The sequence below is a fragment of the Aspergillus japonicus genome (genome assembly GCF_003184785.1).
Source record: "Aspergillus japonicus CBS 114.51 unplaced genomic scaffold BO86scaffold_56, whole genome shotgun sequence".
NCBI classification, from domain to species: domain Eukaryota; kingdom Fungi; phylum Ascomycota; class Eurotiomycetes; order Eurotiales; family Aspergillaceae; genus Aspergillus; species Aspergillus japonicus.
In genome coordinates this window covers 162555-190407 of record NW_020291693.1, presented here as the reverse complement: position 1 = coordinate 190407, position 27853 = coordinate 162555, and the positions used below count along the sequence as shown (strand labels likewise).

Genomic DNA, 27853 nt, shown 5'->3' with positions numbered 1-27853 from the left:
TTTTTTTTTTTTTTTTTTTTTTTTTTTTTTTTTTTTTTTTTTGTTTTTTTTTTTTTTTTTTTTTTTTTTTTTCCTAGAGCATAAAACAAGACATTGCAATGCTTTGAGCATATTGGCAATATCAACTTTTGTCCGGTAAAAACAAAGGGATCCTGGCTATTGAAGCTGTCTTGTCATTGGCTCAGGCCGTCCTATATATTGGAGTTGCACGTCTGAGCAACATCATCACCATAAGGGACTCGATAAATTCTGCTGCATTGATTGCGAACCAGCGAAAGTGAAAAAGTACTGAAAAGGGCAGATTGAGCACAGTATCGAGCTTAAACACATGTTCAAGTTCTGACCTGCCACATTCACCAACAAGCTGCTTACCTTGCATCATCCGCCCAGTCTTTATCTATCTCACGGATCGTCTCTCCGCTCCCTCTACCACCATCTTTCTTCCATCCTTCTTTCATCTCTCTTTCATCTTTTCGACATCTATTCCCTTCCACCTCACTCCTCTCTATCTCTACCTGTCCGCCTATCACCATGCCTCGCGCGGACTTCCTGCGAGACGCTAGACAGGCCTCTCATCCTCAGTTGACTGGCTTCAAGCTTCAGCAAGATGACACCTTCACTTTCACCTACAGTGATCCAGCTGGTCACCAAAGCTGCATTCAACTCCTCGTCCCAGGTATGTCCAATTTCCCCAAAATATCAGTGTCCTGATCTCGGCTAACCAATCTCATCACTAGATCTATCCGCATACCCTACTCAGCATGAGTACTGCATATGGGGCGACGAAGGGATCTCCGATCCTGTTGCCCAGGCAATCCAGTCTATTGGCTCTAAGTATAATGGCCGGCCTCTAGACGCACTTCTTCAAGGCTTCTTGAACCACTTGACTGGTCAAAACGACGAAAGTACCATGGATACCAGCTCCGACGGCGATGGCTATGATTTCGACACCGACGGTGAGATGGACTTGGACATGGGTCACGGTCCCGACTGGGACGAGGTCCAAAAGCGACTACGAAAAGATCTTCGGGCGGCAAGACAATCCGGAATCAAAGTTGGGGTTCTGGGTGACACGCGAGGCCGCGTCATTGTGACCACCTCTTGTCGTGTTGCTGGGCTGGACATCTCCAACGACGCGCTTCAACTTTGGAATGTCTCCCCGTCCGACTACCTGGTCCTCCTCATCAAATACCCATACAGATACTACGGCTTGGACGATGAATCTCGATCGGATCCGTTGCAGAGGCCGCAAATGTACGTTGGTCTTTGCGACTCGTATAAGCCCACGATGGCGTCCGCCCTGCAAGCTCTTCACCCTCTCGGACAAGAACTGAAAGCTTTGAGCGGTCCAAAATCAGATTCCACCGCAGATCCTGCTCTTGGAAAACTGAGATCCTCGTTTGTGACGGAAATGCTTACTGATCTCTTCAACGAACGGCTGCTGGACATCATACGGCTTAGAATCGATCACGGTTACTCCTGGACAGGGGCGGAGCTGTACTACGACACGCAACAAGGCACAAAGCCCGGTGTTGAAGATGACCGAGACCCTAAGTATTTTGTGGAAGAAGCCTGGGGTACCTGGATACCGGATTTTGTTCAAGACGATGACCTTGGAAGCAATCGGGATGCAGAGAGGCTGTCGTTACCCCGCATTGCCATGCAATATGCGCTCCGGCGCTTTACCCGTGCCAGCGAATTCTGTCTGGTATGCTATTGCAAGACAACCGACAGCTTCCAGGCACTGAATCCGTACGTTTGCTCGAAGCGGCTCTGTCTCTTCCAATATCTTGAGTGCGGCAAGGGACCGAAGCTGGAGTGGCAGATTGTGCATCATCCTGAGGTCGTGGACCTACTCGTGTCCTTCGCCTATCGGCGTGCCAAGGCAAAATTGCTGACTGACTGTCTCGACCTTCCTCTCAAAGTTCCCCATCCGAATCTGGAATCGAAACAGGCTGTTCGGGCTAAACTGGTTGGCAACACACTCGTTCCGCAGGGACGGCTCGAGTTAAAGGTCGGCGAGTGGGTTGTTCTCACAAAGAAGGTGAGAAATCCAAACGAACAAGCCATTCCGATTCATCATTGTGTTCGTATGCGCAACGATGATGGTTCCTACATTCTCTCAGAACCTGTTTTCGAGGGCAAGAATTATGTGGGAATCGGAAAATCCGGACCTCAAAGCGTGATGGTTACACTATACAATCAAGACTTCGCCAACTTGACACTGGAGGAAAAGCAGGTGATGCTCGTGAGACTACTCGATACGCTCCCGGGAGTCGACCCGATGGTTGAGTTTATCCAAGGCAGTTCTAGCCATCGGGCTCTCGACTTGTGGAAAGAACGCATCTCCTCTGCAGCACTGTACTTTTTGCGATGGATCGTTTCGTCAAATAGATCCTGCATCATCTATGACAAAGACCCAGAGCACAAGGTTACAGGCATGGGGAGTTACATGCAGTTTCGACTCGCTCAAGGAGCCCCAGACAAGGAGCATGAATTCGTGGAAGCTATTAAGCGAGAGGTCCAGGCGCGGAAGAAGCAATATCCCACTCTCTTTGCTTGGCATGGGTCCCCCGTCAGCAGCTGGCATAGCATCCTTCGGCAGGGACTACATTTCGAGGAATGTAGGAATGGAAGAAGTTACGGAAATGGGGTGTATCTAGCTCGGGACTTCAGACTCTCTGAAGGCTACTCTGGTGGGAGTCGCTCCGACCAGGAGTCCTGGCCGTCGAGCAAGCTAGGGATTACGATGGCAATCTCGTTGAACGAGGTTGTCAACTGTTCAGAGCGGTTCGTGTGCACCTCGCCGTACGTGGTGCAGGAGATATCATGGATCATGCCTCGGTACCTTTTTGTGAAATGCATCAAGCCCGTGGGAGGCACTAGCAATCACAAGAGCCCACAAGATGTCTATGTGCAGGATCCGAAGCGAACGGCTCTCGGCCAGGGGGATGTACCCGTCACAATTCCTCTATCCGGGGTACGAACTCACAGCGCTCAAGCACAGCGACCCTCAGTCGGTGGTGGTGGTATCTGCAAAGAGGACGCCGGTTATAAGAGCGACGCGACTCTTGATGAGGATCGCCGCCTACTCGAAACAAAGGACGATGACAGTGACTGCGTGGCCCTCGACGACCCTCTGACGGCGAAAATGCTGCAAGTGCTGAGATCAGCCAACGTCAAGCTCTTACCCCCTCCTATCGACGCCACCCCGCAGGCCACCAGAAGATTGATGCGGGAGTTGGGAGCCACCGCAGCGCTCCAGGCGCGCGACCCGCTGACTGAGCTTGGTTGGTACATCGATCCCGAACGGGTCGACAATCCGTACCAGTGGCTCGTGGCCCTGCATAGTTTCGATCCCAGCCTACCTTTGGCACGGGACCTGGCCGCCACCGAGGACAAGTGCATTCTCCTGGAGGTCCGGTTCCCGCCCTCATTCCCGTACTCGCCCCCGTTCATTCGCGTCGTCCGACCACAGTTTCTCACGGTCGCGGCCGGCGGCGGGGGCCATGTCACCGCTGGAGGCGCCATCTGTATGGACCTGCTCACCGGCTCCGGCTGGAATCCGCTGTACCGCATGGACAGCGTCCTGTTGCAGGTGCGGCTCCTCATATCGTCGAAGGACTGCCCGGCCCGCCTGGATGCTCGCCAGAAGCACGATTACTCATGGCACGAGGCCGTGGACGCATTCATCAGGATCTGTAGCCTCCACGACTGGAAGGTGCCGGAAGACTTTAGAAAGATGAAAGGGGCATAGTGGGACCGTGTTCTCGTTCTATTCCTGACGAAAGGAGGAGAGGCAGAGACGGTGGGAGAATTGGATACTTGAGCCCGGTAAAGCAACACTGCAAAACATGCATCCTTCGCATATGATTCATTCACAATCGCCCAGGCAAACACAAGGCTACATGTACAGTACAGCACAGCACAGTACTCAAGTCCATCTAACACGGCCACCTATTAATTATCTAGTTCCTTGACTTAGAATAAACATGTAGCTCCCATTTAATCCTCATCCCCCAGTCCAGTAATCGTAACATTAACATGCACCCTAGCATTGGATCTTGCCCCCGGACTCCCCAAACTCACCAGCCCAAAGTCCGCTAACTCCGTCAATCCCATATCAAGACTCAGCCCCACGACCCCGGCGGTGCGGTTCAGGGCCCAGAACTCGATCGCCAGCGGCAGCTGGTCCAGGACCTCGTTCAGCGTGTTTAGGGTTTCGCTGTTGTCGGGCTCGGTGAGATCGTTGTTCGAGAGTTTGGTGAGATCGAGGGCGTCGCGGTTGAGGTTGTGCAGGGTCGGGAGGAGGGAGAGGGCGCGCCGGTTGTTGGTGTGGGTGTGACTGTGCGATCTTGGTGAGGCGGTTGCGTGGAGGAGAACGGTGGTGGTCGTTGTAAGAAGGCTGAGGCTGAGGCTGAGGCTCAGAGGAGAGAGGAGGTGCATTGTTTTGTTGGTTTGGTGGGTTTGAGGGGTTTGTACTGCAGAGCTGGGATTTGTACCCTCGTTGTGGGTGCTGGTATACCAGGTCCTGTGGTCATCGGCAACGTTAGATGGTGTCTCTCTGGGATAGATGGTGCAAGAGGCTCACGGTTAGATGCTGTTTGTATATCTGGTTGCTTTGTTCTAAGTTTGAAAGAGTAGCCAGATTGCTGCTGTTGCTTTTCGAGAGAATGGCGGCGCTGAATAGGAGGGATTGGTCGATTAGATGTAATGGGTGACTGACTGTTCCAATGAGTGTAATGAGTTAGTGACTTGATCGTTAATAGCAGAAAGCAAAAGAGGGACTGTTAGAACGAAAGGTGAACTGCTAAGAAAAGGAATAGGCCGAGCGAGAAGCAGAGAAGCAGAGAAGCAGAGAAGCAGAGAAGCATGGATGGGCTGGGCTTGATGAAGCGAAAGGTTAGCCCACTGGGCTAGAGCTACTTGCGCTGCCTAGGGTATAGAGAGAGATTGACAGGGGAATGTACTGTAAGCTAATCTAAAGCAGGAAATGGATTTAGATCTGAGATCGTCGGGGTCCCACCGTCAGGTTGCTGGGCTGTATATATCTGGCTCTGCCATCGGTCGAGCATCTGAACGAGGCTTTATGACTGTGGTGCGTATATGCAAGCAATGTTTTGAACATTAGGTGCTGGCGTACTGTACAGATTCTCTGGATTAGACTATAGCAATCCGATGTCAGACTCGATATCTCCTTGTCTATAAAACGGAGTAGATGCTAAGGAAAATGACCATAGGCGGGCTCGCTTGCTGGATCTCGGCACGCAGTGGGGCAACCACCCATCGGGGGCAAATCAGCACCCGTGCAGCTCCAGTATGCAAGGTACATCGGGTTGGCTCCTCCATGGTACGGCAGGAACTGGGTCCGTTCATGCTTGCCCAAGTGTCTTCGGTTAGTGTGAGCGATTCTGTTTTTTGCTGAATTACATATTTTTTAGGTGAATAGAATCAATCTAAGACAGGGAATATATCTTCCAGTCCTCGATGGTCTAACGGTCATGATTTCCGCTTGTCAATCCCACTCGGGAACAAGCGCGGGAGACCTGGGTTCGACTCCCAGTCGGGGAGATTTCTTTTTTGCTTTTACCTGGGTGGTATCTATATCATTCGACGCTGATCCTGGTGCGTCTGCACGCTTGTTAGGGTCATCCCTCCTCTACCGAATCAGTGGGAATCGGGCTGTATGGGCCATGTCGATTGAGTCAGCTAGATATAGTCCCAGCCGTAGCGTCAAGCATGTGCATAACCTGCCTCCTCAGCATGAAGGTATGGAGGCAATTCAGTGCTTAGAGCAAAAGCACCATTGATCTAACGAACCATGACTCGGGTCACGGAAGGATAATAAAAGATGAAGGAGATGGTTCCTATAGTCGAGTCTATACTAAATCAACACTACTAAACTGGAGCCAATGCGTGAGCAAGTTCAGCAGACCTAATCGTGATGTCAACGGCCAACCTTGCAATCAAAACCCTGCATTGATATGCTAGTTTTGCCAGACCTCTGATCCTTTCGCCCACATCTGGGGGTTTGACACCAAAGAAAAGAACTGAGGCTGTCATGTCAGCAGGATACCCCCTGCCAAGCAAATGCGAGAACCTGAGCCAAGCACTCAAGGGCTGGCTCTGCAGCCTCCCTCCGAGAGCATTCCGGATAAGATGAGATGCAGCATTGCCATCCTCCAACACGAACCTTTCGTCTGGACTCGCGAAGTTCAAACTTCTTTGGGACAGTCTTCCTTGGCCGGTCAGAGCATGCCTGGACACTGTTGTCAAGCCCACCGAGTCAATGTACTTGGTCCATCCTTTGAAGCCCTCCTCAGTGCCTGTGTTCTTCGGCTCGTCCATCCATCGTCCTACCAGTGCCACAACTTCCACCGCACTTAGGCACTCCCACAGTCTACTCGAGGCCATCGCAACAAAACATCCTCTCCCAGGCTCGACCTCAACACTAGTCACGAGTGGCTCAGGGGTGACTTGTAAGATAGTTGGTCTCGGAATCGTCAGGGTATTATCATCCGAGTTGTGAGCCCCGGGCAAACCTTCCTGACCCCATAAGAGTCCAAGAGTCCCCAGAAGCGGGCTGTTTCTAAGCACATATGGCCCTCCTGGATGCACAAGCTTATTGTGCATTTGTTGATCTACAGGGATCACCGTGGCCGTCCATGATTCTCTTTCTCGCCTACTGCGACGACCCAATACTGCGCGACAATTACCGGTCGATGCCACATGCAAAACCCGATCTTGATGGTCGTAGACTAACAGCAAAGCACATCGCTGGGTGAGCTTCCCCTTGGAGTCATGCGCAGCCCCTGGGAATAGATGAGGTGCTGCGGTATGCAACTCTGGAGCCTTGCGCTGACTGGTTTCCTCCTGGGCTTTATGCGCAGCCGGGAGAGGCGCAGGTGCTGGTGTGATATGTGAGTCTGTAGTCGTATGCTGAGGTGATCCTGGCCGAGGACGCAATAAGGTGGTCATCCGACGATTGTTCGCAGCCCCAAATCCACGCCGTATGGCTTGCCTTAGTGATTCAGCGTCTGGTGATGGTTCCGCTGAGTACACCTCATCCAGCTCAAGCGCTACAGTAGCAAACAATTTTTTCGAAAGATGACGGCACAGGGGAACGTCACTGTTCACTAGGTTAGCCAAACTGAGTCAGAGCGGTCTCTCGGAGGACTACTCACATATGGTCGTTGTAGATGGCCCATAAGTCTAAGATGCGGCCGCATGATAGCCTCTGAGAAACCCATTGATATGACTTCCATGGCGCACTCGATAGAGTCGAACAGTCAGCATAGCACGATCGGAGGTGAGAACATACGAAACGTTCTTCGTGAGCACGGAGTCGCTCGTCAGCTTCCCTGGTAGATAAGTAGTGGCACTCTGTCGCCAGTCGGAATCTCGCGTCTTGGACGATCTTGCTCGCCATAGGCCTCTGATGCGTGTCCTCATCCCGTTGATGTCCTTTCAGATACCAATATGCCAGAAGCCCACTACTAATCAACACGCCCCTAATGACCAGTTTCCTTGCTGCAGACACTGGGATCTTCGGCCAGGCGGAAAGTATGTTGTCGAGCCTCGAGGGTTTGTATACTTTGGTTCGAAAAATGGAATCTCTCAACATCGCTGCTTCGTAGAGCAGAGCAAAGACGAGATAAAAAAGATGATCTGATACTAGTAATAATAGTGATGATGGTTGTAATGCTTATGATGCTTGAAGGAAGGCCAGGGGATATTGACCGGACGACCGGCTACAGTTGCTCCTTCCGGAAGCTGCCACTTTGAACCTCGTTGCGAGAAATGCTGGAAGCTCTATGTTGACTAACTGAATTCAGTCCACAATTTTCCGAAGCGTAGTCAGGTAACAGAAACGCGCCACATGGTATCTTGTAATAATACTATTCATTAAAAGCGAAGTGATATCCATGTTCTGTATACAGCTTCCGAAGTCAAACTCGGACTTGGATCACAGAAGCTGGATGCTGGATGCATTGCTTGCTGCATTGTCGGTGGCATTGCTTCTCTGGTTTCGTGACAAAGTCAGAAATAAACAGCTCAGCCCCATGAGGCGACAGTTTGATCGAGCAGCTCTCCCACGCACGCAACCATTTGTATGGCTCGCTCGGGATATAGTGGGGGTCTTCGGGGTAAGCTCCGAAGAGAAAGGCCCGGATGCCAAACAAGCGAAGTGCAGTAGTTGACCGGCGGTATATCTTCGCAAGTGCGGGGTGTCAGGATATCAGTCATGATTTCAAAATATCCGCGTTCTTCAGTCACTGCCTTCATCTTCCTCCACTGGTGCAAGTTCAAGCTGAGTGCTCGGCTCGGCTGCATCGCTCGGCCGCTGGGTATTCGAGCTCCTTCTTCTCCGGGCGTGCAGCTCCTGATCAGCCTGTGTGACTGCTCTCTCGCCGACGAACTTGTCACCCGGCCAGGTATCCTTACACACCGGACAGACCTCAGCCTGCTGAGAGCGGAAGAAGTGGCGCATGCAGTGATCATGCAATCTTCCCAGGCAATCTCGATCGCCACACCGTTGACCCTATCCCCAGCGCCAAGTCAGCCTTCATTCCATGCCTCGTCGTACGGCACACATCATCAAAGACGCAGATCAGAAACTCACCGCAGTAATCAGATCCTTGCACGCAGCACAGAACTTGATCTTCCGGATCCCCTCCGCCTCGTCGTTATACGTCGCAACCAACCACCCCCGCAGCTCTATCAAGCCCCGGGGACTAAGGCTGTAGAACCCCTTAGGGCTCTTCCCGAACCACCCTTCCTCGACCAACTGCTTCAGCAACGCCTCCGCCTGCGACATCGTCAACGACTGCACCACCCCACCCACCACCTGCGAGTCCGGCTGCTGCGTTGCACCCTGCGTCAGCGTCGGCTGCGACTGCAACCCGGACTCCCTCCTCTGGCTGCCGCCGTCCCCGGATACTTTTGCCAGCTGCAACGCCTGCATCCCGCTCACCGCCATCGCCTCGCAGCGTCGCGTATTATGCGTCTCGAACATCGCATCCAGCAGCCGCTTGACGTAGGCGATCTCGTCCGCCGAGTACGTCGTCGCCAGCTGCGTCAGCGCGTCGCTCGTCGTGTTCACCAGCGCATACACCCGCTCCGGAGGGGGAACGGCCGTCGTCTGGCTCGGGTCAACTTCTATCTGCGGCAGGGTACTGCGGATCTCGAGGTCGAAAGGCGAGATGGCGTTGTTGGCTGTCACGATGTAGGATTGTAGTTCGTCCTCGGTGATTTCTTCGGGGGAGACGGGTTGTTTCTCTGTCGAGGTGGGAACAGTCAGCGACGCTTCATCGACTCAGAAGACAGTATAATCTGACTGGCTATGCTACAGGATAGGGACGAGGGTCAGTACCATGCGCTGAGAAGATCGCAGCTAATACGGGTTTGGCCTCCTCGAAGGTCATGGTCGAGCGGCCCATGAAGGCCTGGAGAAAAGCGCGGTTGGTGTCATTGTAATTGTAGGGGCCGGTTTCTCGGACCATCGTTGTAAGAGAAGGTTGTAACAGCTTTGGAGAGGGCCTCGGTTCATGTAGAGATGGCAAAGGAATGGAAGTGGAGCGATTTTATGTCTTTACTTAGGACTAACAAAAGGGAAATGAGGGAACAAAGAATTGCGGAGGACGCGATGCGGCACGCGCTCCCCGCGTTTGGTAGTATTGATTTTGGGGGAAGAAAGGCTACCCGCCAAGAGCCCCGGGGGGTTTCTTTGTTGTAGTGAATACGGACACTTGGGACATGTTTTGGTCTATGATATGATTATCTCATTCCAGATTAATGCACTAGCATCGCGATAAAGCTTAGACATCATGGTACCATGAAGAAGACAACCAAATCCAAAGCAAAAAAGAATGGGAATCGAAAATACAAGTGACAATGTCATGATGAGGTTCAGACTTCCCCGATAAACGCCACAAATCGTTATACAGATGATGATTAAGAAATGGAAAAAAAGAAAAGAAGAGAAGAAGCGACGAATCCCAAAGCTCATGGACCCTTTTCCCAACGAACAAGTACAACAACAACCTAGTATCTCCGCCGGGTGGGCTCCGGGCTGGGACTGCGACTGACACTCCGAGCATCGCGTCCCCGTTCCTTCAGCCACTTCTTGGTACTCAACCGCAACTCCCGATCCAGCTCATTGCTGGGATCCTTGCGATGAATGAAATTGCAGAAGCCGCCACGGACGCAGCCTTCCCCGCTATTCAACCGACAGCACGCTTCCCGAAAATCCGTCACCGGTGATAATTCGCAGTATATCGGTCGCGCTGCGTACCATCGGGAGTTTAGCGCATCGCAGGCAGCCTGTGCGTCTTCCTCGTACTTAAAGCGAGCGTAGACGTTGCCAATCAGGTCTGTTGAGAGAATCCATGCGTTAGTCATTTGAGGCAGTTCAAGGGTTTATGGGGTGTGCGGAGGGAGGCTTGGGAAGGGGGCCAAACATACGGTCGTTGTTGTTGTCGCAAACAACCAACTCCTCCAACTCGCCGTACTTGCACATCTCACACCACACATCTTCGTAGAATGCATCAAAGTGGTTCTGCAGCTGACTCGGGTTCATCTTGTTCTTCGGGTCGTAGGCGGGGTTTTGGTACATGTTTGGCATCAAGATGGTCTGCGAGTACGAGGGCTTGACATGCTTGCGCGAGCAGCGGTCGCCGTGTCGACAGGCACCGATCTTGTAGTAGAAGGAGCAGTTGACCTTGTCTTGTTCTGTACCGAAAATGGAGGCGAGGTAGTTAGCCATGGTGTTATGTGATGCGCCGAGGCGATGATCCTGAGATTAGGTAGAATGACTGGAGAGAAACGCGAGTAGATGCTCAGAAATCAAGCAAGGGAGTGTAATAGTAAGTGAGAAAGATGAACGCGCGAGGGCACGGAGGCAGAGTTGTTTGTTCCTGAACGGTTTCCCCAGCTTCTCATTGAAGTTTCTGGACAGCTCGAGCTCGTGGCGGTGAGAATGACTAAGCCCGGAGAAGGCTCTGGTGCCTCAGGCTACAATCGCTGGCATCAACTATCGAGACTAACTACAGGAACGGCTTCGATAAACTATATACACCTGCTAATAATAGTGGTAAATCTTGGGGATATATGTTTCTCTTTAATCTACCTAGTGGGAAAAGGACCTCAGAGGTGAAGATTGCAAGCTGGCTGCGAAATGGTTGCGAACACTTTCATATAGCATTTCATAGATTTAAGGTTTAAACTAGATTGTAACGTAGGGGTTAAAGATAGGTTGATGATATGTGTAAAGCCTCGCGGTGATGTTCCTGGATCTCATTATAGGGTAATAATTGTTTAAATTTCCAGAACCGTATCTTCAATCTTCTTGCCAACAGTTGCAACAGGAATTAAATCAGTATAATATCAAATTACAACTTCGACTCCCTTTCCACTTTGTTCACGCCCAAACCGCTCACATCCGCCGAAGGTTTAACACCTTTCACCATTTCAGCAATAACTTTGCCGGTTCCTAGACTAAGCGAAATGCCCCAGGGGCCATGGCCCGCCGCAACGTACACTCCTCCGGCGGTTTTAATGCTCTTTCCTAACAGACTGTCATTGATCTTTCCAACGAAAGGAGTTCCGCGCTCTGAAGCGGGCCGGAAACACAGCCCTTCGCGGATGACTTCCAAGTCATCAGTATTCGTGATCTCGTCGGTAGCCTCAGAGCTGCCCTTCGCAAGTTTTCCAAGAAGACGGACAGACACGGCTTTGAGCCTGTCCATCTCCTTCTGCTCCATCGACTTGGGGTAGTCGTCTGCTCTTTCCGGAAGGGGAATATCCCTCGTATTCAAGCCTGCGATATAGACCTCTGCTCCCTGTCGCGAGAACAACTCCGGGCAGAAGCCGCAGTTCGGGGGATATGTTGTGAACAGGGCCTGGCTCCGGCCCTTGTATGTCGTTTGCTCGTGCTCCACGGTGTACCGTGGGGACCGCAGAACCAGCGAGTAGCCAGCCAAGGGATAGATGGGGAGCGAAACTTGAGACGCGGGGAACAACTCCTGCAAGACTCGCTGTGTCCACGGACCGGCGCAGAGGATGAGGTTCGAGCAAGCGATTGTAGATTCAGCTTTCGTTTCAAGATTCACAGTCTTGACAGCCGTGATGGATCCATCTTTCCCTTGAAGAATAGACACGGCTTTTGCAGGATTGTGAACCTTGACTCCTCGTTCAACGCAAGCCCTTAGGAGAAATTTGCACAGTCTCAGGGGATCACTAATGACGTTAGGTCATAGTTTCGGTGGAAGTGTAAAGGGGTCACTTACACTTGAGCAGTATCATCATCCTCACTAATCTTCAGCGTCTCGGCCCCATGCTGCTTTGTCAACCACGACGGTGGCTCTGCAGTGATTGGCTCCGATCCAGCTGCGGTTTCTGCCCGGCTGGTACCCGTGCGAAGCCAATCATCCCCACGTTTGCCTCCCTTCTTCGCTGCAACTCCCAGGCTCAGTGCACTGCCTTTCATGTACCCCCATTTCTCCGCGCCGCCCTTCTCGGCAGCTAGGGACTCATGTAGCTTGAATGAAAGGTCTCCCAATGGTGCGAGAGAAGGGGCAAACCAGTCCCTGGCCATAAATCCAGCAGCATAGCCGGACGAAGAACAAAAGAGCTCGGAGGAGGAGTCCACCACATGGATGTTCTCTGCAGATTGGCCTTCGGAGAGGTAATAGGCGATGGAGGTTCCAATGATTCCTCCTCCAAGAATGACTGTTGCCATGGTGAGAGATGAAGGTTTTGTATGATAGTCCACAGTTGCAGTGTGTATCGGTCAAGCCAAGAGCACTGGCTATAGAATTCTGTCCCAGGAAATCGATTACTTTATGGAGAATATCTCCATATAAATCTCGCGGGGTAAAGCTAGTCTAGACCAGACCATTTGATAATCTATCGCAACGGAATGACCTTATCAGATACCAGACCGGCTGCTCACCAGGAACCGGCCCGGTGTACGACTATCGTCAATTGCCATAGCCAATAATGAGCATCAGATCAGATGGTGCAACACTGTGAGCATAGAGTTCCCCCAGGCCCCGATTTCGGCCTTGCGCTCCGGAGTGGAGTAACAAGGTTTGGAACCCGTTTTCCGCGGTAAATCATTCTGCCGTTTGCGCTCGGTGAAGTGACCGATGCTATTGCATGATCACGTTGTAGATATAGTAGATAACGCCAGGAATTCAGCTGCAGATTAATCACGTAGGGCATATGGCACATTGTAGTGCAAGTAGACAAGATATGTCTTGCGCTGCAGATGTTGTGCATACCCAATGCACCCGTATTCGGTCACTTGGCCACAAAGTTACGGCCGTCTGTCTATCACAAGCTATGGATGATTGAGTAACCAGGCATTGTCAAGTCTATCACTGTCATTGTTGCCTGTGTATACATAAGGTACTCATAGTATAGTTCTTAGCCTGGGAGCCTTCCGCCGATGTCAATGGGCCTGGTGGCAACTCATCCTGGCCGTTCTAGGACTCTCATACATAGGGTACTGTACCGGTAGTACTAGTAAATCCGCCTCTTGAATTGAGACCAGCAATTCTCAATTGAGTCATGCAGGATACAATTGCCATTGAAGGCACTCTAATTTACTGTAACCTTGAAGGTAGTCATGTACCCAGGTACGGATCAATGAGTAAGAAGCAGAAGCGAGCCGCGGCGGGCAGAACAACAACAACAACCACCCCACGTTCCCCTCAATTACATCACCGCCCCGGGGATCAGCTTTTTTTTCTCCCGCGGAGTGTCTGCTGCAGCTTCACTCCAATCAGCTTGGCACCCCGCACGTTCTTCCTGCCCTCCTCGTTTCCCACAAACCTAAGCAGATCCCCAAAGAGATGTCGAGCAAGACCATCATTGTCACCGGTGCCTCGAGAGGTAATTAATTGACGCCCCCCGCGAGACAGTAGCTCCGTCCTGACTGACACTTCATCTCCATTATAGGCATCGGTCTCGCCATTGCGAAGTACCTCCTCTCTGCGCCGCAATCGCACAATGTCGTCGTAATCGCCCGTAGCGCAGAGCCCCTCCAGAAGCTCAAGGATCAATACTCCCAGCAAGTCGCGGTCCTGAACGGCGACCTGTCCGACTTCTCCCTCGCTCAGAAGTCAGTCGACCTGGCGCTCAAGACCTTCGGCCGTCTGGACGGCATGGTCCTCAACCACGGCATCCTCGGACAAGTCGGCAAGGTTGCGGGAGCCGACCCGGAACAGTGGAAGCAAGGATTCGACGTCAACTTCATGAGCTTGGTCGCGTTTGTGAGTTGCTCGCACTGAATTGGAGCCCCGAGGCCCAGGGAGGGAGCTAACACTCAGCCCACGATAGGTCAAGGCCGGGCTCCCAGCACTGCGAGAATCTAAGGGCAAAATCATCTTCACCTCGTCGGGTGCCGCTGTGTCCGCCTACAGGGGCTGGGGTCTCTACGGTGCGACCAAGGCCGCCATGAACCATCTTGCGCTGACCCTGGGCGAGGAGGAACCCGATGTCACCAGCATTTCCATCCGCCCCGGGATGGTCGACACCGAGATGCAGCGCCAATTGCGCGAGGACCATGCTACGACACTGGAGCCTCAGGTGCACGCCAAGTTCACAGGAGCCTACGAGAGCGGCAAGCTGCTCAAGGTGGAGCAACCAAGCCATGTCATGGCTAAGCTGGTACTGGATGCCCCGAGCTCATTGAGTGGAAAATTCTTGAAGTGAGTTGTGCGAAAATTTCTGCCATTGTGGAAATTCTAACTAACGTGCGTCTCCCAGTTGGAACGACGCCCTCCTGGAGGATTTCCAGGAATAGATCTACACTCGAATCCTGCGTCCACTTCGAAAGGCCAGTTAGCATATACTACTATCAAAGAAATTCATAGAACACGAATCAAGATAGAGTTGTTTTGATCAGCCGAAAGATGAAAAGCAGGTACATTTTAGAAGCATTAGGTGTAGCACACCTTCATACTTAGCATGGAATGTAGGTTGTTCATCACATAACAGGGGGTTGTAAAACGGAGAATTGCAAAAGCATACCTTGAGCTATTCTATTGTGGGAGAAATTTTACAAAAGAGATTGTAAACAGAAAAAAAATTGATTTCATTATATCAATATCTTTGGTATCGAATCTCAAATCGAATTTGCCTAGATTTCTTCGAGTCAGTCAGTAAAATTTTCCTGAAAGTTTCTGAGTGATCACAAAAAGCGGATTTTTGCAAGGATATCAGTAGTCCGTTTGGCTTGGACAGTGTACGTCACCATAGAATGGTCTGATAGGGGCGACAACGATGTTCATCATAGTAAAAATTGCAAGAAGGAATGAAAGGAAAAATGAAGAATAAACATACCATTTGTGTTAGTCCATGGTTGTTGCATTTGACCAACAAAGGTTGGCCGGAGCAAAAGCTTGAAACAGGAAGCCAAAATCAAGTTTCCTTGTTGTGCGAAGAGCACTGTGCGAATGAAGAAGCAAAGAAAAAAATCGAAACTGCGGCGCGGTATAAAAACCCACGAGGGCGGTAGAATTCTGCCCAGCCTGTTAGCCTAGTTCTTCCGTTCCGTGTTCGAGTCCCTCCGCGCCGCCGGGAATTTGGCCCTCACAGCTATTTAGACCATCCTAGTCCCCGCGCGCGGTGGGCGAGCCATACTTCTTGTGAAGAACAGCTTCACCGAGCGCGGGACTACCTCCTACTCACCCCCTTTCTGCCCTTCTTTCTTCACACATCATTTGTCGACCATGTCGGATCGAGAGTTTAGTTGTACGTGCTCAGCCTTATTCTCTTGGCGCAATACAATACAATTACATGCTAACTCGTACAAATCTACAGCAAACGACGACCTGTCGCTTCCCAAAGGTATGTGCTTGAGTGTCGCGTTGTTTGAGAGGGCGTGGGCGCAAAAGGTTTCTTTGTCAACCTCGGTCGCGTTCTTGGCCCGAAGCAAGCGAATACGCGTATAGAGACTAACCGCCGCGGAATCTATAGCGACGGTCCAGAAAATCATCACCGAAATCCTCCCGCCCTCCTCCGGTCAGACTTTCTCCAAAGATGCCCGCGATCTGCTGATGGAATGCTGTGTCGAATTCATCACCTTGATCTCCTCCGAGGCCAACGACATCAGCGAGAAAGAGGCCAAGAAGACGATCGCGTGCGAACATGTCGAGCGCGCTCTGCGCGATCTCGGCTTCGGGGACTACATCGCCGATGTCCTAGCCGTTGCAGAAGAACACAAGGAACAGTTGAAGGTACGCATGCTCTCCTGTCTTACTTGAGATCGTGCGAAAAAAAAAAAGAAAAGAAAAGAAAAGAAAAGAAAAGAAAAGAAAAGAAAAGAAAAGAAAAACTGACGCGCCTTGCCATCGCTAGTCCCGAGAGAAAAAGCAGAGCAAGATGGAACAAAGCGGCTTGTCTGAGGAAGAGCTGCTCCGGCAGCAGCAGGAGTTGTTCCGCTCCGCGACCGAGAAATATCACGCCGCTCCGGAGTAAAAGACAACGAATTTGCATGAAACATCGTAATGTGGTTTGATCTCATGCTGGCCATCGGAGATCCAGGTTCAGGAGTTTGAGATTCCAGAGGACAGAAATTCGGAGTTTGTTGGTTTGGGTCGTGCTTGGGAAAAGGGTCGGTTATGTATTTCGTGCCCCTCGAGGCTTCGCTAGTTTGGCTCATTTAATCCTATATCGCTTCTGGGAGACAAACCAGGAGTGCGCACCTTTCATTGTTTTACACCCTTGGCATATCCGAGTCGTAGACCAGGCGCGGGGGTTGGTTTCAAAGAGTCTAGCAGCGATCTGTTATCGGTATTCAGAAACCCCGATTGGTCTGTTCCAGTGCTACCGGGGCATAACCACTAATGTCCTTCAATCCAGGTTTGATTTTGAGGCGAGTGGCTGTATGAGGATTGCGTCGTACAATTCCAAGTTAATTCACTTTGTATAGATAGTCTACTTAGTAAACGAAGCACAGACCATGCTCGACCACGGCGCTAAGCCGAATTAGGTTCTCCGCCCAACCTCCGATCCTAGCGCGCAAAGCTCGCTGCTGCAAACACCGCGGAGAGACAGCGCCGTGATTGCGACAGTCCCAGGCCTCGTCACTTTCAGTCGCCCATCATGCCCCCTTTCAAAGATGAACATATTCTGGTAAGCTCTAGCCGTCTCCGCCCGTCTGGTCATATATTCGCCATCCGAATGAAGCCCACATCCCCACCCGAACTAACACTCATTCGTCCAGATAATTGCGCCAGGCTCGCAGGTCACCCTGGCGCAACTCGGCCTACCAGAATCATTCACACCTGCTCGATTTCGCTTCCCCACGCGGATGTTCCCGGCCGAGAAGAAGGGTGAGTATGAACCATACAAGATCCGCGAGCGTCGACACGAGGTCCCAGTCAGCAATGGTACCGAGGCGCCCAAGGAGGACGTGGAGATGAAGGATGCGGATTCCACCACCCAACAAGACACGGTGAAGACGGAGGCGACGACCGAGCAGCCCGAAGCCTCTGCCAATACAGAACCGAAGAAGGAGGAAGCACAACCTACCGACGACCAGCCGACCGACCCCGCAGCCGAGAAACCTACCACTACAGAGATCTACTACGAAGAAGACGTGACATCGAATGAAGGGGCGATCTATCCCATCGAGAATGGTCGCATCGTTGACTGGTCATGCTTCTTTGCCCTCCTAACCCACGTCCACAACACCCTCAGTCCCCCATTCCACACCCCTATCATGCTCATTGCAGAACCGGCCTGGTCCGCACGGGACCGCGAGACGATTACTCAATTCGTCTTCGAGAAGTTCAAGACGCCCGCATTCTGCATGATGGACTCTGCGCTCGCCGTCTGCTACGGCTACGGTACATCAACAGCCACGGTGGTCGATGTCGGGAAGGATAAGGTCGATGTTACGGCTGTTACAGATTTTATTGTCAGCGAGCACGGAAGAGGTCTCGCATTGGAAGGCTGCGGTGGGGACTACATGACGGACCGCCTGGTTGAACTCCTGGGGTCGAAAGGCTTCTCCAGAGAGATGTGCGAACAGCTAAAACGAAGCAACATCACCGAGCTTCTCCCTCCCGGTACGCCACTACCCGGAACCGCTGCCACTGCGCGACAGGGCGTCAACCCAGCCGCGTCTGCGTCCACGGGCGCTCAGAATGGCAGCGCGAATGAAACTGTTCCCCGCGGTCCGGGCGATGGCACCCAGACCGGGGCTGAGGGCAATGGGGATGACGAGGATGAGGGCGTTTTGGACGTCGCAGCTATCGTTAGCGGCAACACCAGCGAGTTCCTCGCCAATCGAGAGAAGGAAAAGGCGGAGAAGGCTTCGACCAAGAAGGGCAGTACAGATCAAAACGCAAAGCCTGTCCGTTTGCCCAACTCGAAAAAAGAAAGGGCGACATTCCAGTTCGAAGAGTATGTACGGATAGAGTCAGAAAAGGAGGCAGCCAACGGCCCCGGTCGGTACATCCGCCAAACGCGAGAGATTGAGGTCGGCGTCGAGCGGTTCCTGGCGGCAACGCCCAAGCAGAATTCCGGCGAGCGCCTAACCAGCGGGCTCTTGGAGGACATCGCAACCCAAATCCACCACACGATTCTCGCTGTCCCGGATGCCACCAAGCGGAGTGAGCTTTGGGATTCATTGATCGTTGTTGGCAATGGCAGCAAGATCAAGGGTATGTATCTCATCACCTGTCAATGTGGCCCTTATACTAATCTTGGTTCATAGGATTCACGGCATCTCTGCTTGGCGCCATCACCCAAAAATACATTCTCTCTCCATCCGCCACCATGTTCACCTCCGAAATCCCTTCCAACTTCTCCACCCCTCTTCCGACAGGAGGAACCAACACTCCTGCCCCCTCTGGCCAGCCTGGTCCGATGAACCACCCTGCTGGTCACGGTGTCAATCCTCTCCTTGTCGCCGCCACACACTCCAACAACCCGGCGTCCTCCAGCATCCCCCCCGGAACCCCACTGATGGATCCCACATCAATGTCGCATCACCACCGGTCCACGGGGCACTCCCAAACCCCAACCTCGGTCAAGACACTGCGACCTCCGGAGTACTTTTCTGAATGGAAAGAGCAGGCCAACACCAACGCACCCGGGGCAGCTGGCCCTGGCGGCCCCGGCGTGGCGAGTGGTGGCCACGGTATGGAGGAGGCGGTCTTCCTAGGGGCCCAGGTCGCATCCAAAGTCGTTTTCGTGCTCGACCAGGGTCTCAGCAAGGGCTTCATGACCCGGGTGGAGTATAACGAGAACGGCCCGTCCGCGATCCATGATTATGTCATGTGATAGGCCTATGAATTGTCTCGGAAAGGGAGTTTGTTTCTTTATTTTTCTACCTGAAATACTCGAATAATTTTTTTTTCCATCCAGGGTTATCTGTACCTTAACTACATGACTAGCGTCCTTTTTTGAAGAAAATTAGAGGGCGGGGAAAGACAAGAAAAGCAAGTCTATCCACCCGAGTTACGGAGATTGAGGCTGTAGTCGAATCCTACACACGATTCAGGGTAAGTATATGTACAAAGGCTTGCAAAGCCCCCAAAATGATGCTTAATAATGAATCTAGCTCAGTGTTCGACGTGCTATAGTAAGCCTATTTTAGCCTTGAGCCCTCCGACAGATGAGAGCAAAAGATGTCTCGACTTGAATAGACCGGAAGAACCCACCAACTAGTAAGTAATACGGGTCAATCCGCATCATCCCAACAATAGATCCTTCAAGCATATCGTCTCCAGCCCATACAAGCATATTATCTACAAACAACGAATCTCCCTCCCAACATCCCAACTCCCCAACCACCCCAACCACCACCCCTCACAAACCAGGGAGGGACCTACACCCCCGAACCCAGATAAACATCCACCTCGACCTCCAGATTCTGGCCCTCGAACGGCAACGCCTCGATCCCCAGCATCGTCCACGTCGGCTGGTGCCCGGGGCACCACCTGCGGACCTCGTCCACCATCAGCCCGATGACCGTCTCCCGGGTCTTCGGCAGGTTCACGTGGTAGGTGCGCAGCTTGGTGACCAGCTCCCACCCGGTGGCCACCTGGGCGCGCAGGTCCGGCCGCGCCCGCTCCAGCGCGTACAGGATCACCTCGTTGATGTTGGCGAAGGCCTGGGCGACTTCTTCTTCGAGGGTTGCGGGGATGGTTGTGGAGGTTGGGGACATTCCGGCTTTTGCGTTTGCGAGGGGGTTAGTTTGGGGTTTGGGGGTTGGGGGTTTCGGGTGGTAGGGTGAGGTTCTATAAGGGGAGGTCTATGATGGGAAGTCTAATGGCAATTGAATGGAGGTGGGGTGGGTGGCATGGTTAAAACTGGAACTGACTCTGTCCGGCAATCTCCATCCTGTCGCCGGCAATGCAGGCTTCGGAGAAGCCATATTCATCTTGGAAGTGTTGGCCGCGGCCGGGGCGGGAGTAGCTGGGGAGCTTGGGGGGCATGATGGGTGGTTTGGGAGAAAGGAATGATGAGCTCTAGGGTTGAGTTTGAATATGACAGGGGACTATTAAGGGGAGGGAGAGGGGAGAGACGGCCTTTATATCGGTCCATCATCGATTTGGGGGAGGGGGGGCTAGTGGGATTGTGGTAATTAATAGGTTAGTAGAGTCAGAGATGCTAATTTAGTAGGTGACATGGGTGTAGGTGGGTATGGGATCCGATTGTCAGAGCATCGAGTGATGCTTGGTCGAATTTCAGGCTTGAAGCTGTCTGATCAGCTCATTTTTCTGGTGCCGGTAGTAGCACTACTAGGTACCAACTTCGGTAGTAGACTTCAGTGCCAGGTGTCGTCCAAATTGGCTCTCCTTTTCACTTACACCCAGGAGAGGTCAATATATCAAGGTAGAGAGTGAGGAGGGAGAAGTAACGCTAATGAGGCTTTAGAGCGTGTCAGAGCCCCTCATATAATAGTACAGCATGCAGGTGAGACAATCTCAGTGCTTGTCTTATGCCCATTGTAGATTGTAGAGTATTATTGCTAGTTGAACTACAGCCAATAGCCTGGAGCCCGCCGGCTTATACTCCTGCCTAACCGGGATAGCCATATCAGTCACGTGCAGCACTTATCTAATCCTGCCTCGCCGCCACACCCGTTCCTGGCTTATCTGACTCCGACATTCATCATTCTTTCTGACAACCACTCATTTCCAACTTGAACCATCGTCACTATCGCCACAATGCCGCGAGCAGAAGCTGGAAGTACGAAAGCGATCAGCAACAAGATCAAACAGAAAGGTCTAGGCAGATTGCGATGGTACTGCCAAGCATGTGAGAGACAGGTAAGCAAGCCGTTGCCCGTCCACTCCACCCCGCTAGACTATACTGATTCTGACTTGTCCCAGATGAGAGACGAGAACGGCTTCAAATGCCACGTCCAGTCCGAAAGTCACGTCCGCCAGGTGCTGCTAATCGGCGAGGACCCGAAGAAATACATCGAAGACTACAGCAAGCAGTTCATCGATAATTTCCTCAATCTTCTGAGAACGACGCACGGAGAGAAGGAGGTCAACGCGAATCAGTTCTACCAACAGATTATCGCGGATAAGATGGTGAGTTTTCCTTCGAGGGTGAGGAGACGTGGGCGGAGTGCTAAAAGTTTGGGCCAGCATATTCACATGAACGCTACGAAATGGAAGAGCCTGTCGCAGTTCGTCGCGCATCTCGGTCGCGAGGGTCTTTGCCGGGTGCAGGAATCTGAAAAGGGGCTGTTTGTCGCGTACATTGATCGGAGTCCGGATACGATGCGCCGACGCGAGGCGCTGGCGAAGAAGGAGCGGCAGGACAAGGGCGACGAGGAGCGGGAGCAGCAGCAGATCCAGGAGCAGATCGAGCGCGCTCGTCAAGCCGCGGCGAAGGAGGATGAGATTGATCCGGAGGCTAGAAACCTGCAGCGGAAGGAGGGCGAGAAAGTGAAGCTGAATATCGGGTTCGGTGCGAAACCAAACGGGGACGCGAAGGCCGAGTCGCCGGCAACGGCCACCCCGGCCGATGAGAAGGACTCCGGTGCCTCGTCGGCTTCTCCGGAGACCTCTGCCGCTGCCTCCCCTGCGCCCGCGCCTGCTCCGACGGCGGCGCCGAAGGTGTCGCTGTCATTTGGAGGCGGCGGCAACAAGCCGAAGAATGTGTTTGCGACGGCGGTGAAGAAGAACCCTCTCGCAGGGAAGAAGGGCCCCGTGAAAGAGGCGCCCAGGAAGATGACAGAGCAGGAGCGGATCATGAAGCAGGAGATGGAAGCAATGGAGCGCAAGCGCGTGCGCGGGGCATCTGGTTTCCCGGATGCTAAGCGCCCGAAGATCTCTTGAACGTTAGGACGGTCTGCTACTATGACTGGGTGTGGATTAAAACTCGCCCATGCCTCATTTCGCTGCCCACCATTGGACACCAGGGCGCGAGGTCATCGGCCTATGTCCTCGGCTTGTCCGGATCTTTCCATCGCGAGGACTTCTCCCACGTGGACTCAGACTCTTGCAGTCGCGCCCAACCCGACGACACGACATACTCGGGCGGCGTCTCCGCACAGTGCGCATCTGGCGCGCTACCAGGCAGCCGCTCCAAATGAGTGCGACGGGTGTCCCCTGTGTATTTAGACTACTCAGGGCCTTGAAGGAGTAAATTTCAGATAGATGACTACATTGGCTCAGTGTTTATAGATGCCCCTTGATGCCTTAATCTATAGCTAGGAATGCTACGGGCATGTCATATATTACCCTGCAACCTTATCCACGTTCTTGTGTATTATGTCACGTGAGTCGTGGCTATCCCCTCCCATGATCCCCTGCGTGAACCAGCCCAGTTCAGAGCACTAGTAGTTCTAGGAGACCATCTGGCGCAATCCCAATCTCGAAGAATAATCATCTCGTTCCAGATGCCATTTGATGCGGTAGCCATCGTGGTGGTCGTCTTTGTACGTTCTTGTGTCCGCACGGTACTGTACCTTCAACCGGATGAAACCACCTCAGTATATATAACAAAACACGGACTCAACCAACGATCAACCAACCCGCACATCATTCAATCATGTACAACTAACCATCATTTTGTTATCTACAGGACAAGCACTCACACCTCCCACACCTCTGAACGGATTATTTCTATCTTATATTCCCCCCCCCAGCACCGCAAACATTCAGGCATCAAACATGGCAAGCTAACAAGAAACTCTTTAGATCATGCTAATGCTATAAGAACATAGTTGTAAATGTCACGTCAGGCACCATAACAAGCCCGGGTGGTCTAGTGGTATGATTCTCGCTTAGGGATTCCAAACCCAAGCATATCTGCGAGAGGTCCCGCGTTCGATCCGCGGCTCGGGCCTTGATTACTTTTTTGCCCTTTCTTCCCCCCCCAAGGTATGTCTGTATGTCATACTCCATCTTATTTATATATCATCAATATGTGTGCTTGATGTACACTGGACTACAAAGGATCACAACACATTGGACACCACCCCATGAGATAGACCGCCAATCTTCCTAAAGATACAGCCTCGCTTGTTCATTCTGATAAAACCACTCGATCTACTGCTGTCCCGGACCTCGAAGAGTTCAGGCACCAACCTGAATATTATCATTAATCGCAATAAGGTTATGTATGTCTGTATGTACATCGTGCGTGTATCCGGCCGTAAAACCGAGGTAAAACCGAGCACATAACGATAGAAGGGACATGAGCGGCAAGAAGAACCAATACGGCGAACAGAATACCAGCTACGCAAGAGACCAAACCGGTATGTAGGTAGTGTAGCTCTTCTAGCTCCGATGTCGGCCAGGCTGACCACCAGAAAGACTCATTAGCTCTCGGCCCCTAGGGTCTTCTAACGCCTAGAAGCGGGCCAACGTGGCCTTGTCGCGCGCTGTCAGCGACCGCTTGCTCCCGGTGCTCGCCTCGGTAGTAGAGTTGCCGCTCAAAATCACCCACTCGGCCACCGTTGCACCCTTGGTCGTGTTCGCGCTTGCCTGGTTACCTGCTATCAACAGGGTGGCGAATCGTGCACTGCGAACAGGCTCACTCAAAGTGATAGTTGTGGTGTTGCCACTAGGGATAGAGACGGTGTTGGCCTTTTCAATAGCGGCACTGTTGTAGGGATTTGACTGGGTCACATCGGACAGCTGAGCAATGAGACGGTAAGACGAGGTGGAGTTGCTGGAAGCAGCGAAGAACTGTGCAGGCCGCGTGATGGGCGCATCGTGGAAGATAATGCTTAGGTTCTTGGGGGGAGACTGGTACCAGTCAAAGTAAAAGCCAGTTACACTGTCCGCAGATTGCGCGTCGACCGTGGAAAGTGTCACGGTGATCGAAGACAGATTACCAGAAGAAGGTTGCCAGCGTGTCGAGGTGGCACCATCAACGGCGGAAATAGGGAATTGACCAGGCTCATAAGGGTCAGGAGAGTAGACCGGATGACACTGCACCTGATTGCCGGGAGTGGTGTTGATGGACCCAATTTGACGGTTGGGGATTGTCAAAGACCCGAACAGAGGAAGAGTGTAGCTGGCCGTGGCGTCGCTAGTGGATAGGCCGACCTGGACAGTGATACCAGTGCCGTTGAAGCGAACATCAGCTGAAGCCAGAGGTGCTACAGACGAGGAGCGCTGCAGAGTGGTGTGGGTGTAGTTTGACCAGGCGGAAATCGGCCAACCGCGCCAGTAGAATGTCCGGTAGGTGATGTGCGGGATCTGGGGTGGAAGGTTAGGATCCACGTGAAGGATATCATCCGGCAACAGACGCAGCCCCAGATAACCGAACAGCACGACCTGGTTGGCACCACCGTGTCCAGTCAGGAAGGGGAACGCCGGATGAGTGCCACCGTTGATACTAGCATCATCGATCATCTGCTCTGAGAGCTGATACCAAGGGCCTCGTGAGTAGGGCGCATAGGAGTACTGATGGTAGGTGTAGGCGGAGCAGCCAGAGGGAGAAACATCACTGGCAGCGATAGAGAAGATAGCATACGTCATGGCTGGGCCATCGGCAGATTGCTTGTTCGCATACTGCACCAGTTAGCATATCCCCCAACGATATGGTAAGAGACCACTTACGTAGTCGAGGTCCGTCAGCGAATTCTCGGTTGTATAATTGTCAGACTCGTAGGCCAATGGAAACGTGTTGAGTACGATATCAGCCTGCTTTACAACGGCTGATCCATTCATCGAAGTGTACTCCAAGGTTACACCATTCTCGCGCAGTATCAAAACATTCTCCGCAATCTCATCCCAGGTCTCGTTTGCCTCCAGACCAAATTGCCTGCGAAACTGGTTGGCATACTTCAGGGTCTCAGCAATAAGTGGCATGGTATAACCACCGGCATCGATTGAGTTGGCGTACTCGTCCTAAAGGAATCAGCCGATATTCGTATGATGTATCTTTCAGACTTACCGGATCGGTCATATTAGTCAACGTGAATGATGACCCGTTTTGCTGAACAAGGTCTCCGTAGAGTGTGGCTACCGAATCGTAGATCGGGAAAAGATAATTGCGAAACCATTCCGTATCACCACTCGTCACCCATTGATTGATCATCGCAAGACCAATGTCGCCGTTCAGATGGTACTGGTAATCCCAGCACGGCCCTGTAGCAGTGCAATTTCCAAATCGACCGCTCGTCCACGGATAGATAGCGGCAGAAGAGCTGAAGGAAGTCTGGTTTTTGGAACCTGCAAACGCAGTCTTGACATTGGCCTCGGCCTGATAGTGCAAGGCAATGCGGTAGTTGGTATAGCGTTGTGCCGACTCAGGGTGCGACGTCACCAGTCCAGGTTGCATCCACAGATCCGCATCCCAAAAGATCTGGCCAGCATAGGAGTCTGAGGTCAGGCCACCGACAGCGCAACTGTCAATGTTGACAGGCATTCCACCCGTGGTTGCAAGTGTGTTAGGACCCGCGGTGTTCTGCAGCAGGTAATACGTGTTGGTGACAGCAATAATGGCCGAGTCAATGATGTGGCGGTCCGCAGGTAGCTTGCCAGTGATAGGGTCATTGAAACGATCGACAGCGCTCTCATGCAAAATCTCCGCCCACTCTGCGACGTGCGATTGCAGCGAGCGGGAGTAACCCAGGGCCAGCCCGGCCTGAGCAGCAAGCTTGGCAGTTTCGCGGGTCGCCAGGAAATAGTCTGTGGAGGCTGCGCCAACGAACTTGGTGACGCGGACGGCCTCATTGGCAGTGAAACGAACGTTGACTGCCTGAGCAATGGAGGAGTCATTCGTGTGTACGTAGGGCTTATGGGTGACGAGCGTGCGAGAAGACAGATCGACATTGTCTGAGGCGTCTAGAGTGGCGTAAATGTATGCAGTGACATTGCTCACACCCCATGGCCGCACAGCAGAAAAGATGGCCCCGTCGTCCTCTCCCGACTCAACAAAGTCGGTGCGAACCGCCGAATATCCATCCAACACGTTGACAACCGTTGCGTTGCCACCGGTCGAAGGTACAATCTCCAAGTCTACCACAGCTTGGTTGACACTCAGCTTGTGCGCAAAGAGCCGATAAGTGATAGCATAGGATCCTTTGTCGCCGGCAGGGGTCCAGGTATAGGACCAGGACAACACACCAGCCTTGTAATCGAAGGTTGATTGAAAGTTAGTGATAGTCCGATTGTCCACTTCTGCATCGAGGTATGTGCCGTCACCCAGGTCGAGGATCAAGCCACTCCAGTGTGGAACGCCGCTGATAACACTATCGCTGCCGTACTGAGACAACCAGGGGAAGTTAGACTTATTTGTCAAAGGCTGACGGTCCCAGAAGCCGGCAATGGTCGCAAAGGACTGGCGACGGGAGTAGAGAGGCCATCCGCTGATCACATCACCGTTCTCCTCCGAGTCCATCTCAAAGAAGGGCCCAACATTGGCAACATTGATGCCTATGTAACCATTGGCAATCGAGCCCCGGGATTGGAAGTGACCCTGGTCGACGGTAGTAGTTGTGAGACGCCAATTGTCGTCGTCCCAGGTGACACCCGCGAACCGGGTTGGGTAAACACCGGAAGCATTGTTGCTCGTTGGGGGGACAGCATCACGGCCACCGTAACGATGGAGGGCGGAGACGACGCGAGCCTGTCGATGGGGGGCTCCCTCAACAGCAGCAGGGAGAGCCAATCCCAGAGACAATAAGTTCACCAGCGACTGGGCTCATTAGCTTCTCCTCTCTGGAGACAGTGTGTGTCTGGTATTTCTGGGGTACATACCTTGAGCTGCATCTTGCTGCGCCGGCGGGCCGTCACAGGAGAGAGCAGTGAACCAGTGCGGAGATCGTATCCGACAGTACTGCAGGAGCAGAGCAGAGGAAACGGAGAAACGCAGTGACGCGGGGAATGAGAATTTAAAGACCAAGGCTAGACAGACAAGTTCCTGCGATCGGAGATTTGGCTGCGAGGAACGATCCACCCTCGTGTCCAAGTGTGGGAATGCCAAGGTCGATCGGCTGCACGAAGGTGAAACTAGGAGAATTGAGGCGACCTAGGGGAATAAGACTAAAGATAGAGAGACCAGACATCGCGCAGAGAGGGGAAGAGGGGATTTGAGGGGAATTTAAAGTAGAAGAAGACGGAGAAAGGGACCCGGATGGGCCGATGCGTCAGGGAGTGAATGGATGAATGTTGGAATACTAGGGGGAACTGGGGGAGAATTCACTTGGAAGCGGAGGCGGAAGCAGAAATTGATGGCGTCAGTGACAGGCACCACAAGCCCAATCACGGGGATTCCAGCCAGTCATCAGAGAATGTGGGGAAGCAACAGCCACCGGCTCTGTCCGGGGACTGGGAATTGAGGCCACTCATTGGATAGAGGATCCATTTTGCCTAGAAGTCGAAGGTCAAAGGACGAACCTTACTTACTGCCGTGG

The 27853-nt window shown here is 52.5% G+C and overlaps 13 protein-coding genes and 2 non-coding genes across 15 annotated transcripts; 8 read left to right on the top strand and 7 right to left on the bottom strand.

Annotated features, from left to right (window-relative positions):
• Window positions 1–531: 531 nt before the first annotated feature.
• BO86DRAFT_450244 (putative ubiquitin conjugating enzyme) lies at window positions 532–3844 on the top strand (the record flags this gene model as incomplete). The annotated part of the gene is made up of 2 exons (XM_025676780.1): window positions 532–676; window positions 738–3844. 2 exons carry the CDS (start codon window positions 532–534, stop codon window positions 3755–3757), a joined length of 3165 nt encoding a protein of 1054 aa, XP_025524490.1. The 3' UTR covers window positions 3758–3844.
• Window positions 3845–4005: 161 nt separating this feature from the next.
• On the bottom strand, window positions 4006–4446 carry BO86DRAFT_438175 (uncharacterized protein; the record flags this gene model as incomplete). Its single annotated transcript, XM_025676110.1, has 1 exon — window positions 4006–4446. One exon carries the CDS (start codon window positions 4444–4446, stop codon window positions 4006–4008), a length of 441 nt encoding a protein of 146 aa, XP_025524489.1.
• Window positions 4447–5481: 1035 nt separating this feature from the next.
• On the top strand, window positions 5482–5571 carry BO86DRAFT_t248. Its single transcript has one exon. It is a non-coding gene; the product is annotated as a tRNA-Asp (tRNA).
• A 285-nt stretch (window positions 5572–5856) lies between these two features.
• On the bottom strand, window positions 5857–7934 carry BO86DRAFT_178953 (uncharacterized protein). The gene is made up of 2 exons (XM_025666573.1): window positions 7185–7934; window positions 5857–7129 (listed from the first exon to the last, which is right to left on the bottom strand). Exons 1-2 carry the CDS (start codon window positions 7622–7624, stop codon window positions 5899–5901), a joined length of 1671 nt encoding a protein of 556 aa, XP_025524488.1. The 5' UTR covers window positions 7625–7934; the 3' UTR covers window positions 5857–5898.
• Window positions 7775–8235, top strand: BO86DRAFT_178948 (uncharacterized protein). Its single transcript, XM_025666572.1, has one exon. The coding sequence runs from the start codon at window positions 7926–7928 to the stop codon at window positions 8199–8201; it is 276 nt and encodes a 91-aa protein (XP_025524487.1). The 5' UTR covers window positions 7775–7925; the 3' UTR covers window positions 8202–8235.
• Window positions 7998–9630, bottom strand: BO86DRAFT_391709 (non-structural maintenance of chromosomes element 1 family protein). Its single transcript, XM_025672656.1, has 3 exons — window positions 9374–9630; window positions 8624–9279; window positions 7998–8542 (listed from the first exon to the last, which is right to left on the bottom strand). Exons 1-3 carry the CDS (start codon window positions 9501–9503, stop codon window positions 8270–8272), a joined length of 1059 nt encoding a protein of 352 aa, XP_025524486.1. The 5' UTR covers window positions 9504–9630; the 3' UTR covers window positions 7998–8269.
• Window positions 9631–9763: 133 nt separating this feature from the next.
• On the bottom strand, window positions 9764–10929 carry BO86DRAFT_345032 (zinc finger CCCH domain-containing RNA-binding protein). Its single transcript, XM_025669191.1, has 2 exons — window positions 10465–10929; window positions 9764–10373 (listed from the first exon to the last, which is right to left on the bottom strand). The coding sequence occupies exons 1-2, from the start codon at window positions 10763–10765 to the stop codon at window positions 10045–10047; spliced, it is 630 nt and encodes a 209-aa protein (XP_025524485.1). The 5' UTR covers window positions 10766–10929; the 3' UTR covers window positions 9764–10044.
• A 327-nt stretch (window positions 10930–11256) lies between these two features.
• On the bottom strand, window positions 11257–13005 carry BO86DRAFT_345031 (NAD(P)/FAD-dependent oxidoreductase). Its single transcript, XM_025669190.1, has 2 exons — window positions 12288–13005; window positions 11257–12237 (listed from the first exon to the last, which is right to left on the bottom strand). Exons 1-2 carry the CDS (start codon window positions 12737–12739, stop codon window positions 11391–11393), a joined length of 1299 nt encoding a protein of 432 aa, XP_025524484.1. The 5' UTR covers window positions 12740–13005; the 3' UTR covers window positions 11257–11390.
• Window positions 13006–13768: 763 nt separating this feature from the next.
• On the top strand, window positions 13769–14909 carry BO86DRAFT_391706 (SDR family oxidoreductase). Its single transcript, XM_025672655.1, has 4 exons — window positions 13769–13896; window positions 13963–14276; window positions 14344–14714; window positions 14773–14909. The coding sequence occupies exons 1-4, from the start codon at window positions 13857–13859 to the stop codon at window positions 14807–14809; spliced, it is 762 nt and encodes a 253-aa protein (XP_025524483.1). The 5' UTR covers window positions 13769–13856; the 3' UTR covers window positions 14810–14909.
• Window positions 14910–15631: 722 nt separating this feature from the next.
• On the top strand, window positions 15632–16717 carry nctB (negative cofactor 2 transcription regulator complex subunit NCB2). Its single transcript, XM_025676779.1, has 4 exons — window positions 15632–15759; window positions 15829–15855; window positions 15985–16244; window positions 16366–16717. Exons 1-4 carry the CDS (start codon window positions 15738–15740, stop codon window positions 16483–16485), a joined length of 429 nt encoding a protein of 142 aa, XP_025524482.1. The 5' UTR covers window positions 15632–15737; the 3' UTR covers window positions 16486–16717.
• A 344-nt stretch (window positions 16718–17061) lies between these two features.
• BO86DRAFT_368425 (putative chromatin remodeling complex subunit (Arp9)) lies at window positions 17062–19544 on the top strand. Its single transcript, XM_025670202.1, has 3 exons — window positions 17062–17142; window positions 17234–18677; window positions 18731–19544. The coding sequence occupies exons 1-3, from the start codon at window positions 17113–17115 to the stop codon at window positions 19297–19299; spliced, it is 2043 nt and encodes a 680-aa protein (XP_025524481.1). The 5' UTR covers window positions 17062–17112; the 3' UTR covers window positions 19300–19544.
• Window position 19545: 1 nt separating this feature from the next.
• On the bottom strand, window positions 19546–20465 carry BO86DRAFT_391703 (uncharacterized protein). Its single transcript, XM_025672654.1, has one exon. It carries the CDS (start codon window positions 20183–20185, stop codon window positions 19847–19849), a length of 339 nt encoding a protein of 112 aa, XP_025524480.1. The 5' UTR covers window positions 20186–20465; the 3' UTR covers window positions 19546–19846.
• Window positions 20466–21135: 670 nt separating this feature from the next.
• BO86DRAFT_412256 (putative C2H2 finger domain protein (Kin17)) lies at window positions 21136–22719 on the top strand. Its single transcript, XM_025674643.1, has 3 exons — window positions 21136–21293; window positions 21357–21563; window positions 21621–22719. The coding sequence occupies exons 1-3, from the start codon at window positions 21192–21194 to the stop codon at window positions 22314–22316; spliced, it is 1005 nt and encodes a 334-aa protein (XP_025524479.1). The 5' UTR covers window positions 21136–21191; the 3' UTR covers window positions 22317–22719.
• Window positions 22720–23236: 517 nt separating this feature from the next.
• On the top strand, window positions 23237–23328 carry BO86DRAFT_t249. Its single transcript has one exon. It is a non-coding gene; the product is annotated as a tRNA-Pro (tRNA).
• A 188-nt stretch (window positions 23329–23516) lies between these two features.
• Window positions 23517–27619, bottom strand: treA (alpha,alpha-trehalase treA). The gene is made up of 4 exons (XM_025669189.1): window positions 27198–27619; window positions 25390–27135; window positions 25053–25343; window positions 23517–25004 (listed from the first exon to the last, which is right to left on the bottom strand). The coding sequence occupies exons 1-4, from the start codon at window positions 27207–27209 to the stop codon at window positions 23835–23837; spliced, it is 3219 nt and encodes a 1072-aa protein (XP_025524478.1). The 5' UTR covers window positions 27210–27619; the 3' UTR covers window positions 23517–23834.
• Window positions 27620–27853: the final 234 nt, after the last annotated feature.